At 26.9% G+C, this 12,708-nt stretch overlaps 2 protein-coding genes across 6 annotated transcripts in view; one reads left to right on the top strand and one right to left on the bottom strand.

The window, feature by feature from the left end:
* Window positions 1–12,708, top strand: part of Pde1c (Phosphodiesterase 1c) — a 228,950-nt gene that overhangs the window by 32,332 nt on the left and 183,910 nt on the right. The window lies entirely within an intron of this gene.
* LOC148225921 (cytochrome P450 4g15-like) lies at window positions 590–7,727 on the bottom strand. Its single transcript, XM_088203184.1, has 8 exons — window positions 7,638–7,727; window positions 3,556–3,784; window positions 3,295–3,492; window positions 3,050–3,232; window positions 1,842–2,302; window positions 1,544–1,781; window positions 1,229–1,414; window positions 590–1,157 (listed from the first exon to the last, which is right to left on the bottom strand). Exons 2-8 carry the CDS (start codon window positions 3,773–3,775, stop codon window positions 976–978), a joined length of 1,668 nt encoding a protein of 555 aa, XP_088059310.1. The 5' UTR covers window positions 3,776–3,784; window positions 7,638–7,727; the 3' UTR covers window positions 590–975.

Below are 12,708 nucleotides of genomic sequence, written 5' to 3'. Positions count from 1 at the left end.
TGCGTGAATGTGTCGTTACGTGGATAACTTTTTTTTCTTACGTGATTTTGTGTCAAATAAATTACAAATTTGTGCAAAATACAAATAAATCGCGTATTTTTGTATGTAATAAAATAAATCAATTTTGTCTGACCGTAGTTCAATTGAAAATGTTACACATGTATTTTTATATTGTAATTTATACTGTATTATGTAGTAATAAATAACAATGAAGTTATTAACATTCCTTATTTAAATATATTTTATTTTAATTAAAATTTATTGCAAATTAACATTATTTTAGTATAAAATATATACTATATATTTTACACAAAAAACTATATAGCTCTATTTTATTTTTGGAACTGATGTACGGTTAAAGTAATTGAAAAAAGTTGTAAACGTCCATTGCAAACGTTTTCAAAAGTTTGTGACGATTTCTCGGAGGCTCTGGCATATCATACTTTGTTTGAATAGCGATTTCTTCTAATAGTTGATTAATTATATGTCTTAAATCCTGAAATCTCCTAAATTATTATTTTGTTTATAAATTTAATAAATACATTATTCATAAATATGTAAGAAATATTGTTAAATAAAAATAATTCTATACACCAACCCAAAGATTAGAATTTATTATTAATTTTGCCAAAAAATACATTGAACATTGTTACACCTCTTCACATTTATAATATATGTCTAAGTATGTATATTTAATACAAAAAAATGCATATATTATTATATCATATAATACTAAATTTATAGCGATTTATTGAAGCATAATAAAACATTTTTTAAACTAAATTACATCATATTATAATATACACTACTTATCGTCAGTCGATTTTTAACGTCAAATGTAATGTTTGTCTGTATTTTTTAATGTATATTTATACTAAAAGTATATATTAAAATATAGTTATTCAATGTTGCGCAGCGACTGACGATATAATTATATTTAATATCACACAAGTGTATGATATAAGCATAAAAAAATTAAGCTGCCGTCATAACCGTAGGCTTGCGCTGTTCAAGCCTGATATTAAATCCTTCTTCTCTCTTCAAGATAATGTCCGCTTGAACCCTGAAGTCCTTCTCGCCTAGGTCGGAATAAACGCGGAAGTTCCTCATTATGGTACTTAAAATAACCTTTAACTTCAACATGGCGTATTTACGTCCTGGAATTCAAAATATTAAACATCTCGAAAATCCATTGCATATAATTCACTAAAAAATTTTGGAAACTCACCAACGCAGCTTCTAGGTCCAGCCGAAAATGGTATGAATCCATAAAAATGCCTGTTTGCGCATTGTTCAGGCAAGAAATTGTCAGGGTCGAAAACATGTGGGTTAGGGTAAATGTCGTCTCTGCGGTGGATTTTAAATGTTGCAATTGCACACGAGCTTCCTGCTGGCAAAACTAAGTCGCAAGACTCTGAAATCCGAATGCAAATAAAATATATTAAAGTAAACGGTAGATTATATATGTATTATTAAAACAGAGAGGCAATCAATTTTAAATGAGATTAATATATAAAATTAATATAGTAAGTAGTTTTCTCACTCAATGGAACATCTACTAGTAATTGTCTTGCAATTATAGGCACTGGTGGGTAACACCTAAGCGTTTCCAACATGCACCTCTCCAAATACTTCATTTCCAACGTATCCTGGAAAGTCACTGGTCTATCAGAATCCCCGAAGATACGATCTAACTCTTCTATAACTTTATCTTGAATGTTTTGATGTATTCCCATCATAGACAAGAAGAAGCTGCTTCCGGCAGCTGTGGTATCGTGACCCTACAACATTTTATTATTATTTATTCACAATAAAATTCTTAATAAACTTTCATAGCATACCTCAAACATGATAGTGTCCACTTGATTTTGGATTTCAGTATCAGTGATCAAACTGCCATTTCTGGAACTCTCTAGCAGAAGATCCAAGAAAGCGAGTCTTTTCTTCTCGCCGATGTCTTCTGTGTCTATATCATCTTTTATTCCTACCGACTTTCCATATGATAGTCCTTCGATGATAGTATTGTCACTGCTGTCTTTAGCTGTGATCTTAACCGAAGTAGGTTGCTTTCCTCTAGCGAAATCTTCTTTCTTGTCTTTAAGGACTTGTCTAGTTAAACCGTGGATTAAGCCCAATAGTTTTTTTTGAGCTCTCGCATAAGTTGTCAAGTTAAATATGACATTGAATCTTAACCATAATTTTGTGTGTCTCATATGAATAATATCGCACATCTTCATCACGGCCATGGCGTATTCAAAGCATCCTCTGTTTTGAGAGTCCTTGGGCACTCCCATGACAGTTTCTAAATAATAGTAAATAAATAAATTAATAAAAGTCATAATTAAATAATGTTTTAATTGCAACAATATATTCAAAAAGCATTAATTTTATCATTAGCTTATTTATACAAATATTTTTTTTAATAAATTTACATTTTCTGTATAAAAGTTGCAGCAGCAAAAATAACTTCTTTAAAATAATATTATTGTAGTGATGTATTAAGTTTTTTATTATATTTTATATAATTTATATGTAACTATCGTGATCTAATGATTAAATTTTAAAATGTACGAAACACGATGCCCGACATTGATTAACATCATGATTATATTTATTAAATATTTTTGATTTGTGAGTGTTTCGAACGAAGAGTGCCAAATTATGTTTGCAAAGCGTGAGCGTATATCAATCATGCTGGTTAACAATCCTTTATGAGATTTTTACAATGTATATATATAAAAAAAATATTATTTATTAGATTTAGATTCGCAGTTATTGTGACATTATATCCTATTAGTTTTTGTTAATGTTTATTAAAAATTTAATTTATTTATAATTAGAATAATATGTATTTTACAACGAAGTTTTAAGTGCATCAATATAAAGTAAATTTATATTACAATGGTTTAAAAGTATTTTTAAAATATAAAAGAAAAAAAATATCAATAGCAATTTGGCTGCGCATTTTACGGTTCTTTGGTCGCAATGGCCAGAAACAGTCAGTCCAAAAGCTTAATAATACATATTAAAAAAATTCTCGAATACTCACCCAAAAGTGTCTCTACTGTAATTTCACTCATGTAATCGTGACAGTCAAAAGTCTTGCCATTCAATTTTTTCAATCTATCGACAACGTCTTTCGAATTGCGATTAAAGAGATCAATAAAACTCTTCAATACGTTCAAGTGGAAGGTTGGAGCTATCAGCTTTCTATGATTACGCCAGGTTTGACCTATCAACGCAAGTTTATCACAATATTATCAAAATCACTCAATCCGCCATTGCGTTATTTACCGTTGCTGATCACGAGTCCGACCCCAAACCACGGCTCAAACATCTGATATTCGTTTCCCTTTGTGATATGAGCTTGGCTGCTGAGGATTACTTCAACATCGTCGGGATGGTATATAATAACGAAGAGTCTTGGTCCGATCCAAACCTTCACCAAGTCTTTATATTCATTTACGAATTTAGTTAGTGTCATGAAGATCTCTAAACAAATTAAATTATAAAGTAAACGAATTGTTGATATATAAGTAATTTATATCTACGTACGGTGAGCAGATCCTGTCAAATCGAGGACGTTTCCGATTAGGGGGTATCCTTTAGGTCCCGGTATCTTTTCGGCTAAGTCTAGCATGTGCTTTCTGGATACTCTCCAATATATGTACCATAATGATATGGCTGGAATCAAGAGCATGTAGAAGACGCTGGTCGCAGTGACGATGTTCGACTGGACCGACATGCTCTCGGCTGCTGCCGTTAACACGCTCATCTTGAGATTCTAAAATTTTATAAAGAATACCATTAGACGCTGTTTCGAGATAATCTATCTTAAATGTCAGTGGTAAAAGAATTACTTTACTTTACTCATACTTTTGAGACCAAAAAATATTTTTTTTAAAAACTAATATTTGAACATTTAAGTTAATCCAACTACAATATATTTATTTTCTAATTGTTTTTGCTAGCAACTCGTATACTATGTAGCCTTAGCATAACATTAATATTAAGCTATAAAAACTCGATTCAAGTGATAAATTATATATTAATTAATTATATATTAATTATTTCACAATTTCCAGGTACAATATAAAGCTTAAAAAACAGTGTAAGGTTTGATCCCTCGACTTTAAAATCGATAAGCACTGATTTGATTTTAGCTTTAAATTTTATTAGCTAAAATAAAAGCTATAGTACGTCATACAATAGCCTGACCTGAAAGTTTCATTCAGCCCGCATGTAAGTCTCGTTTAAAAACAAAGTTAAACTCTCGTTTTTGTGGCGTTATATAAATAACTGGTTTGAATTGGAATATATTTATAGAACTCTAGTCTGAATTATTTCATTGATTGTTTACATTCAAAGGCTATAATTAAAATATAGAATGCTTATTTTATAGCGTAGTATAAATTCAAACAGTGGTGTGATTTGATATAAATATAACTAAGCTTCACTTCGTTTTTCTCCAGGGTATAAAATACAATTTAAAAACTAAGCTGGAAACAAGTTTTTGTCAGTATCATAAACATTATTCTGTCAATCAAAACTCTTTTATACTTGTAAATAGACTAATAATTTAAATTATTATTCTATTTACAAGTACATATGTACTAAAAACTTAATGTATGCCTCTAAATAAATATGTACATAGATATTTTATGTTCATGCTGTACTTAGATTAAAGTTTGATATTGTTGCATTGCTTAAAAACAGCTAGTAGTTATATGTAAAACTTGCAAGTGAAACGTATTTTAACTCCACTTTTCTATAGGAGCCAAATATATTATTTAAGCCAAAAATTCTCATGGCAACATTATTTTATTATTAATATTTACTAAGAAATAATACTTAAAAAAGATAAATATATTAAAGAATCTATTTATTTATTAAAGTTTACTATATCTATGAATTTTTTGCTAGTGTAACTCACAACGTTGTTTAACTAAATTATTATTATTTATTTTTTACTTATCATTAAATTGTAAGCATTTAAAATTTAAAATATTATTGTGACAAAAATCGTAATAAAATAGGAGTATATAAGAAAAATACAATAATTCAATAATAAACAATGTCGGGCCTCGTGTTTCGTACATTTTAGAATGAAAAAAAATAATATATTAATTGTTTATGTTATATATGCACTTTATTGAGTTATTATTAGTAATTAAAAATTATATATGGTGTTTTTGGTATAAGAAATTGTTTATGTCTATATATTATTGAACAGAAAAAGTCGACTATAAATTTAAAATTACCTCTTTTTTTATAGAAAAAAGATATTCTATTAATTTCAAAATTCACCACAAAACTTCTAATTTTATGAATTAAATATTAAAAATAAAATATATTAAACGAAAGTCTGATCAACTAGAAACTAGGTTTATGTTATCATTTACCTGCATTAGGACCTTTTTATCTTTAGGGTATTTTTATTGTTTTTTTTTATATACCGTGATACTGATTTTTTATAAAAACAATCCAATTTAATTAATATTAAGCCTAAAAAATATATTGAACCACCAAATTGTATATTTTTAAAGGTATCTCAAATTTTTATGTTTCATTTATAAAATAACAACATTTTTTTATATAAAATATAAAAAAAAAACAATAAGAATTTTACCAGAAATATAAATAGAATAACTTGGTTTTATAGTTATAGTGAATATATTATATTATGTTCTTGCAAAGATAAGGGGTCTATTTTTTAACGTTTCTTTTTTAATTTTTATGGTTGTTTTATGGTATTAGAGTTGAACTTATACTTTTTTTGTGCTCCAATAATAATATTAGTAACTGCATTTTTTTTAAGAATTCTGCTCATTTATTACGAGTTATTGTTTTTTAGGATCAATACATTTAAAATGTATTGATTCTAAAAAACAATAATTTTAAAGCTAATCTTAAATTAATTATTAATTAGCTAACCTTATATTTCACTCAAACATTTTTAACTGCAAATATATTTTAAGAGCATTAGTTTTTCGTAGCGTAAATTATTATTTATTTACTTATATTACATTTATTATATTATGTAGCTTTGTTTATCAGTAGTGTATAAGTGACATAACAACCATGGATATATAAACTATGTATTTCCAATTATTTTAATCTTAAGACCAAAATTTTCGCTATATTTTAATACTTCGTATAATTTTTCATTTCTAAATAAATTAAATCTTAATTAATTCTTAACCTAAAATATTGTATTTGATAATCAAATGGCATATTTTTAAGGAGCGTCATAAGATTTTATTGAAATAAAAATGTTCTGCACAATCTAAAGGTTTTTTTATAAAGTAAATCTTTCTAATAATGGAATAAATGTAACATAGAAAAAAAAGTGGTGTTGCAAAAAGGACAATGATGTTAAGAGATTTGGAAAAATATTATCTTTTCTCGATTTTACAACATTATTATTTTTAAGATTAGCTATAAGGTTATTTAGTTTTGGATCAACAAATTTTTTAATGTTTTCTTAAAGGGAAAATATGACCAAATTTATCAAAAAGGTATACAAAATCAGTTGTTTGCTGTAACTGTAATTGTAAATAAAATAAAGGTATATGTAAGAATATCTAAGATACAAGATAAATAACCATATAATATATCTAGAGGTTTATAAAATAATTATTGAAAAATAAACGCGATCAATGGCAAAATGATAGAAAATAATATATTCACTATTTTAACCCAAATCGTTAATAAAAATTTGCATAGTACGAAACAATGGAATTCAGTGATGAAGAAATGTAACTGTAACTATGTTTACCATGGTTTTAAAATAATGCTGATTAACCGTTAGTGGTCGATTCCGGAACATAATTATTGTATGGTCTATTTGCATATTGATACACAAAGTTTGGACAAAGGTCAAAATAGTCGCTTAAATTACCGAATGTTTTTTAATGGAATTTCGCATGTTTTTCATAGTTAATATGGTGTTACCCAACATTATTAGGGACCAACTTAAATAATTTATATTCGTTATAAATAATTAGATTAGTAAGATAAAATAAAAAAATATTCCATATTCACTATTTCATGCTACACATTAAATAAATACATATCAAGTAATATATTATTAGATCCTAAATGCATTTACCTTTTCGAGCATTATGACGTCAACAACGATCGTCGTTAGCATATATTTGCTGTTATCGTGAACAATGATATATCGTAGTATTACAGCCAAAAAATTAAGAATAGGTATATAATATATTATACAAGTGCATATGACTTTCTAATTTTCTAATATATAATAAATAATAGGTCGATTATTTTCGTAATTTGAAAAAATAAACATTTTATTTATTATATTTATATAATAATTGTTTCGTTAAACTTGTAAATTACAATAAAGTAATAGTCTAAGATCAACATTAAAATGCATTTAAAATAATTGAGTAATTATTTTAGTGTTTTTATCATTTTCAAGTCATTCTTAAAAAATATTTGATAGAACCATTGACATCTCGAATTAAAAATAATATAAAAATAATTTTATTTCTGACACATAATCATTATTATTAAAAAAATATTTTTTTAATTTATAGATTAAGATCATTTTATAAAAAAAGTCACACGTTCATTAATATATAAAACATAATTTTTAATAATATTTTCATTACCTATTAGTAGAACTCAATATGCGTAAAACTAGTCTTTAACTGCGTTCAATAGTATCTAATATATAAATGACCTGTTCACCTAGCTTTTCGTGGTATAAATAACAATTGCCTTAATGAATATGTATTAGTTTGACATAATAGTATTTCGTTAATACTCACAAACATTTTATTATAAAATAAAACAGATAAATAACAATTATTCACAAATAACTTTATCACTTAAATTAGATTGCTATACTTTTATGTTATTTAGTTCTAGAGCAAAGGACCCCATCTCCAAATAATTCTTATGCAATAAAGAATATATGTCAATACATATCAATGTAAAGGCTACTGTTGCTTATCTTGTATAAAAATATTAAGCTGTGACAATCACTAATCGCGAACCCCCTAAAAACAAAGTTAAGAACCCCCAATATAAGAAGGCAACCATAAAAAATCAAAACATTTTTTATGCATTTACGTATATATGTAAAATACATACATTATATTTTATTGAATTTACGCGATATTCGTTTTATTGGTTCTAATCATTTCTGTACTGCGACATACGCTTTTTAAAAATAGCTTTTCGCGAAATATAAATATTTCTCACTATCAAAAAATATATCAGTACGATAAATCAATGACGAATGCCTTAAAGTCCTGGGTTCTATTCCGATACAAACCTTCTCATTTTTTAATTTATATACATGTGTGGGATATAAAAATTAGTGATGATTTTAAAGGTTTTCTTAGATTTCCCTATTCTCATAAATAAAATATATGCCACTAATTTACAGGCATTGATTTCAATCTAATGGTGCATCACTTATTGAGTGTGTTTACACAGTTGCAACGCATTGGGCTACTTTAAATTTGCGATAAATTAATTTAAACATTTCATACTAAAAATAGGCACTTTAAATATTTTCAATGGTTAAGATTAATGGTTAAAAATTGATTATATTATACGTTTAAATTTAAAAATATATTACATTAAAAAAAATAAACGCCCTAAATGCCCATAATTTTCAATTCATTAATTCTCTTACTTTTACGGTGAAATAAACTGTAAAACTCTCATATATCATACGCATATAAATTTTTATTACCTCTCTTATTATACGACTCCCTAAAAGTTATGCGCACATTTCTATTAAAAGGTGCAAAAATACTAATTAATTTCATTTAATATAAAATTTATTATCAAATTGTTTATTTTTGTGAAATGGACGGTGAACGTGAGACCTCAAACGAAAACGATTCAAGTCATTAATATGTATGTTATTTACTTGGAACAGTGCAAAGTACCTACTATCTAATTTAGGAAATGGTTTACGTGAAATAAATATAAATGAACTATAATATAATTAGCGTTAAAAATAGGCTTTAGTATCATATATTATATAATATGATTTTTATTATTATTACTCAAGATGATTTAGTAAGTTATTAATTCTATTTATTATATAACATATATTATTAGGCCTAAAAATATTACGAATATTTTTTATCACTGAAATGAATACAGTAATTTTAAGGATCATTAAAACCAGTTATCCTGTTTTTAATTTGTAAAAATTAAAAACAGTGTATTGAGATTATCAAAACGCAGTTAAAAAATCATAGCTTTGTTTTATATTGCCGTATTTATATCATTTGCGTATGATGGCTGAAAAAACAATTACAATGTGTAAGTGAATCATTTCCATCCTAAATAAATATTCGCACTTCATTACGATACGATAAAAATATGAAGTAATCAAGCCGAATAGGAAACGAATAGTAGAGTTTGCAAGGGGTTAATTACAATAGCGGTTTTTACGCCGGTAAAGGCATTGTCTATTGCATTCTTTACGCACAAAAAGGTAGTTTTTATGGTCATTGCGAGCGATTAACGGACGTGTTAATACAGCGTCTATTCAGTTACGCAATTGTGGTATTGAAAATTCTCTTATTAATATTAGGTCTTTTGTCAAAACGCGTTGTTATTTCCTTTCTATAAGTTTGAATGACCTTAGCGTTAGCTGAGCCGCTGTGTAGATCTCTCACAGTAATAAAGTTCCATGACCATTCGTGACCAAAATTTCATGTTGACAATTTATAATCAATTTTTGTGCTTGCATTCAAAGTATGAAAATGTATGTTTTTGTAACCTTGATAATTCTCACCCCTTGAAAATACACGAACATGCCCTTTTACGTCGAGTGACGCATTACGTTGATGAAGCATCATAAGAGCAAAAATATCTATTCTCCTTCCGAATAACATTGTTAGCGTTCTGAAAATCTTCACGAGCCTAGCTTAACAACCACGTCAAAGCGAAAACGTCTCAAATAATATATCATGCAATCTCTTGACTCGCACTTTCATATTTTTTATGCGTGATTTTACACAACCTTTACATCTCAGATAAAAAATCCAAGCGACGATCAAATGGAAACTCATATTCGAGAGAAGTCGAAGACGATGATCATTAGACTTATATTGTATCTAATCATGCACAATCCCTAACACATATAATATATCTACAATAATAACTATATACAACCTAAAAGTATAAAATAAAATGATATTCGATCATTATAGCGTAAGGATGTAAATTTTTCTGGTTCACATTGAGCCACATATAAAATATGTTATATAGTTTCTGTACTTAAAAAATAAAACTTGCTTTTTTAATACAATTTTTAAGATGAAGTCTAGTTTTTTCGTGTCAATTATCATTGAAAATAATTTCTTATATTTATAAGTATTTATTTTCAATAGTAGATGTTGCCAAAAATCGGTAGCGTGAATAAGGCGTGATTGTGAAGCAAGTGATATTATTCTCTAGTAGGATAGGTCTTTTAAAAGTCAGATAAAAATACACAATCAATTATTTTTAAGTAAATATCTAATTTTAAATTTAAGCATTACATTTAAAAACATTTTTCTTGACAAAATTGGTGGCAAAAATATGCCAAAATATTAAGGATTAATCCGAAAAGCATAAAATCTATTCCTGAATTTGTATATATTTTAATGTTCACATGACTGTTTTGTTAGCAATATAATGAATATCCAATTTTATATTATAATTTGAGCTTTCGATGCTATTATTTGATTTAAAAGATTGAAATGATGAGTTTTTTACTATAAATACTTTAAATAAGCAGGCAAACCCTGAAAAAATAATAAATCTGTAATTCATTTCTTATTTTCAAATTCTAGCACAATTTATTTTCATATTTTTTAAAATGTTTTATAACTGAGCTGCCAAGTCCAAATACAGCATCAAAATCGCTTTGAAGCAACCTATCGACAAGCTAAAGACAATCAACATTTTACTTTAATATTATGGCGTAATTAATCGTTTTATCTAATAGGATAGGTCTTTTAAAAGTTCAGTATAAATACACGATTAACTTTTTGAGTAAAATATCTAATTGTTAATTTACACATTACAATTAAAAATGTTTATGTCCGAAAATATTGTCAAAAATATGCCTAAATATTGACGATCCGAAAAGAAAAAAAAATATTCTTAAATTTGTATATACAGACAGCCCTCGACTTTCGCACATAATTGGTTCCTGCGAATGTTGAATGTTTGAAAATAGAGGGAAGTAAAAAAAAATTGAAATTGTGTGTATTTTAAAATATTTATTTATCAAGTAAATATAATATGTTTAAGAGGCGTTTAAGAGACATGTTTAAATGGGGTTTGCGGGTGTTTCCTTTAAAAAGTTATCAAGATTTAACTGTTTTCCACTATTCTTTTTCTTTTCTTCATATAGTATTTTATAACATGCTATGTTTTTATTGATCCCCCTACGCACTTGAGATATGCGTTCTCCATTGGGATCACAATCTAGCATGATATTTAAAAAATTGTCAATGTGCGTGAAGGTTTCATTCATATTTTTCATTGTTAAAGAGTTTTCCAAAATAAACCTGTCTCATCAACATTAAATATTTAGCTAGAGAAATATTCTCAATCTTCAATAATTTTGGATAATTAGGAAATATTTTATTTTGCAGCATCTTTATCCGCATCAGCTGATTCTCTAGTAAATATAATATTATGAAAAAAGTACCTCATTTTAAAATTGTAAAACCAACCGTTACTTGATTGAAAAACCATGTTAAAATCTTTCTTTTAATCTATACTTCAAATCTTTGTGCAAACTAAGAGCTTTTGCTTGAATAATTTAAATACTCAGAGGGACATCTTTTTGATGTTGGTCATCGATCCATGATGACAGATTTTTCCATTTCATTCATGTTTTATTTGCCGTGTTTTTTTGTAAGCATATTTTTTAAAATTTTGGAAATATTTCTTTAATATTCACAATTTTGAACGTATTCCTTAATTATATTTTTATTTCGCAAAATTGAACATATCATAGACCTGTTTGTAAAATACGAACGTCCGATTGAAGCAAAAGATTCACAGCTATCAGAACGTTTAATAATTTCCATCTTTGTCTCGAATCGTGTGAAGTTTATTACTCCTTGTTTTCTTTTTGTTTGTATCAACACTGACATTTTTCTGATTCTCACTCATGTTTATAATTTTTTTTTAAAAAAAAAATTGAATTTAAAAAAAACGATTTTTTTTAAATGTGCGAAATAGCGAATTGTTCGAAAGTCGAAGACCGCCTGTATTATCATCGTAATAATACTCATTAAATTATATTTTATAACCTAAGCATGCTTCCAATGGTTTTATGGTTTAAAACAATGCAATTATGATTTATTTGTTTTTTTTCGATAAAACACGTGCGTAACTCGTTTAAATAAGTGGTCAAACTCAGCATAAATAATATATTCTTGACCCATTTTTGATTTCTTAGTTCTAGCAAAATTTTTCTCTCTGATTCCACCAACAACTTGATTATATTTCGCAAATCGTATTTATTTCAACAGAGCTACCAAGTCCAAACATGGCATCAAAATCGCTTTGAATCAAGGCATCGACAATCAGTATTTTACCCTGATTTAACCACCATGCTATGTTTTTATAATCAGCATCCATCCATTTGAGGAACTTCTGATGTAAATATTTGTAATACACTATTTATTTCTAAAGCTTTCGTGCATAAAT

Source organism: Plectrocnemia conspersa, unplaced genomic scaffold (genome assembly GCF_051122295.1).
Source record: "Plectrocnemia conspersa isolate PC_06_02 unplaced genomic scaffold, ASM5112229v1 ptg000014l, whole genome shotgun sequence".
In the NCBI taxonomy this organism is placed as follows: Eukaryota; Metazoa; Arthropoda; class Insecta; order Trichoptera; family Polycentropodidae; genus Plectrocnemia; species Plectrocnemia conspersa.
Note: the sequence above shows the minus strand (reverse complement) of the source record. Positions and strands in the feature narration are given on the sequence as shown.

Excerpts from the sequence above, each read along its gene's own strand:
- LOC148225921 (XM_088203184.1), bottom strand. The coding sequence starts at position 3,775 with ATGAGCGTGTTAACGGCAGCAGCCGAGAGCATGTCGGTCCAGTCGAAC. Across the intron at positions 3,233-3,294 it reads CGGACTCGTGATCAGCAACG|GTCAAACCTGGCGTAATCAT; the intron begins GTAAATAACGCA and ends TTGCGTTGATAG. Across the intron at positions 1,415-1,543 it reads ACTAGTAGATGTTCCATTGA|AGTCTTGCGACTTAGTTTTG; the intron begins GTGAGAAAACTA and ends TTCGGATTTCAG.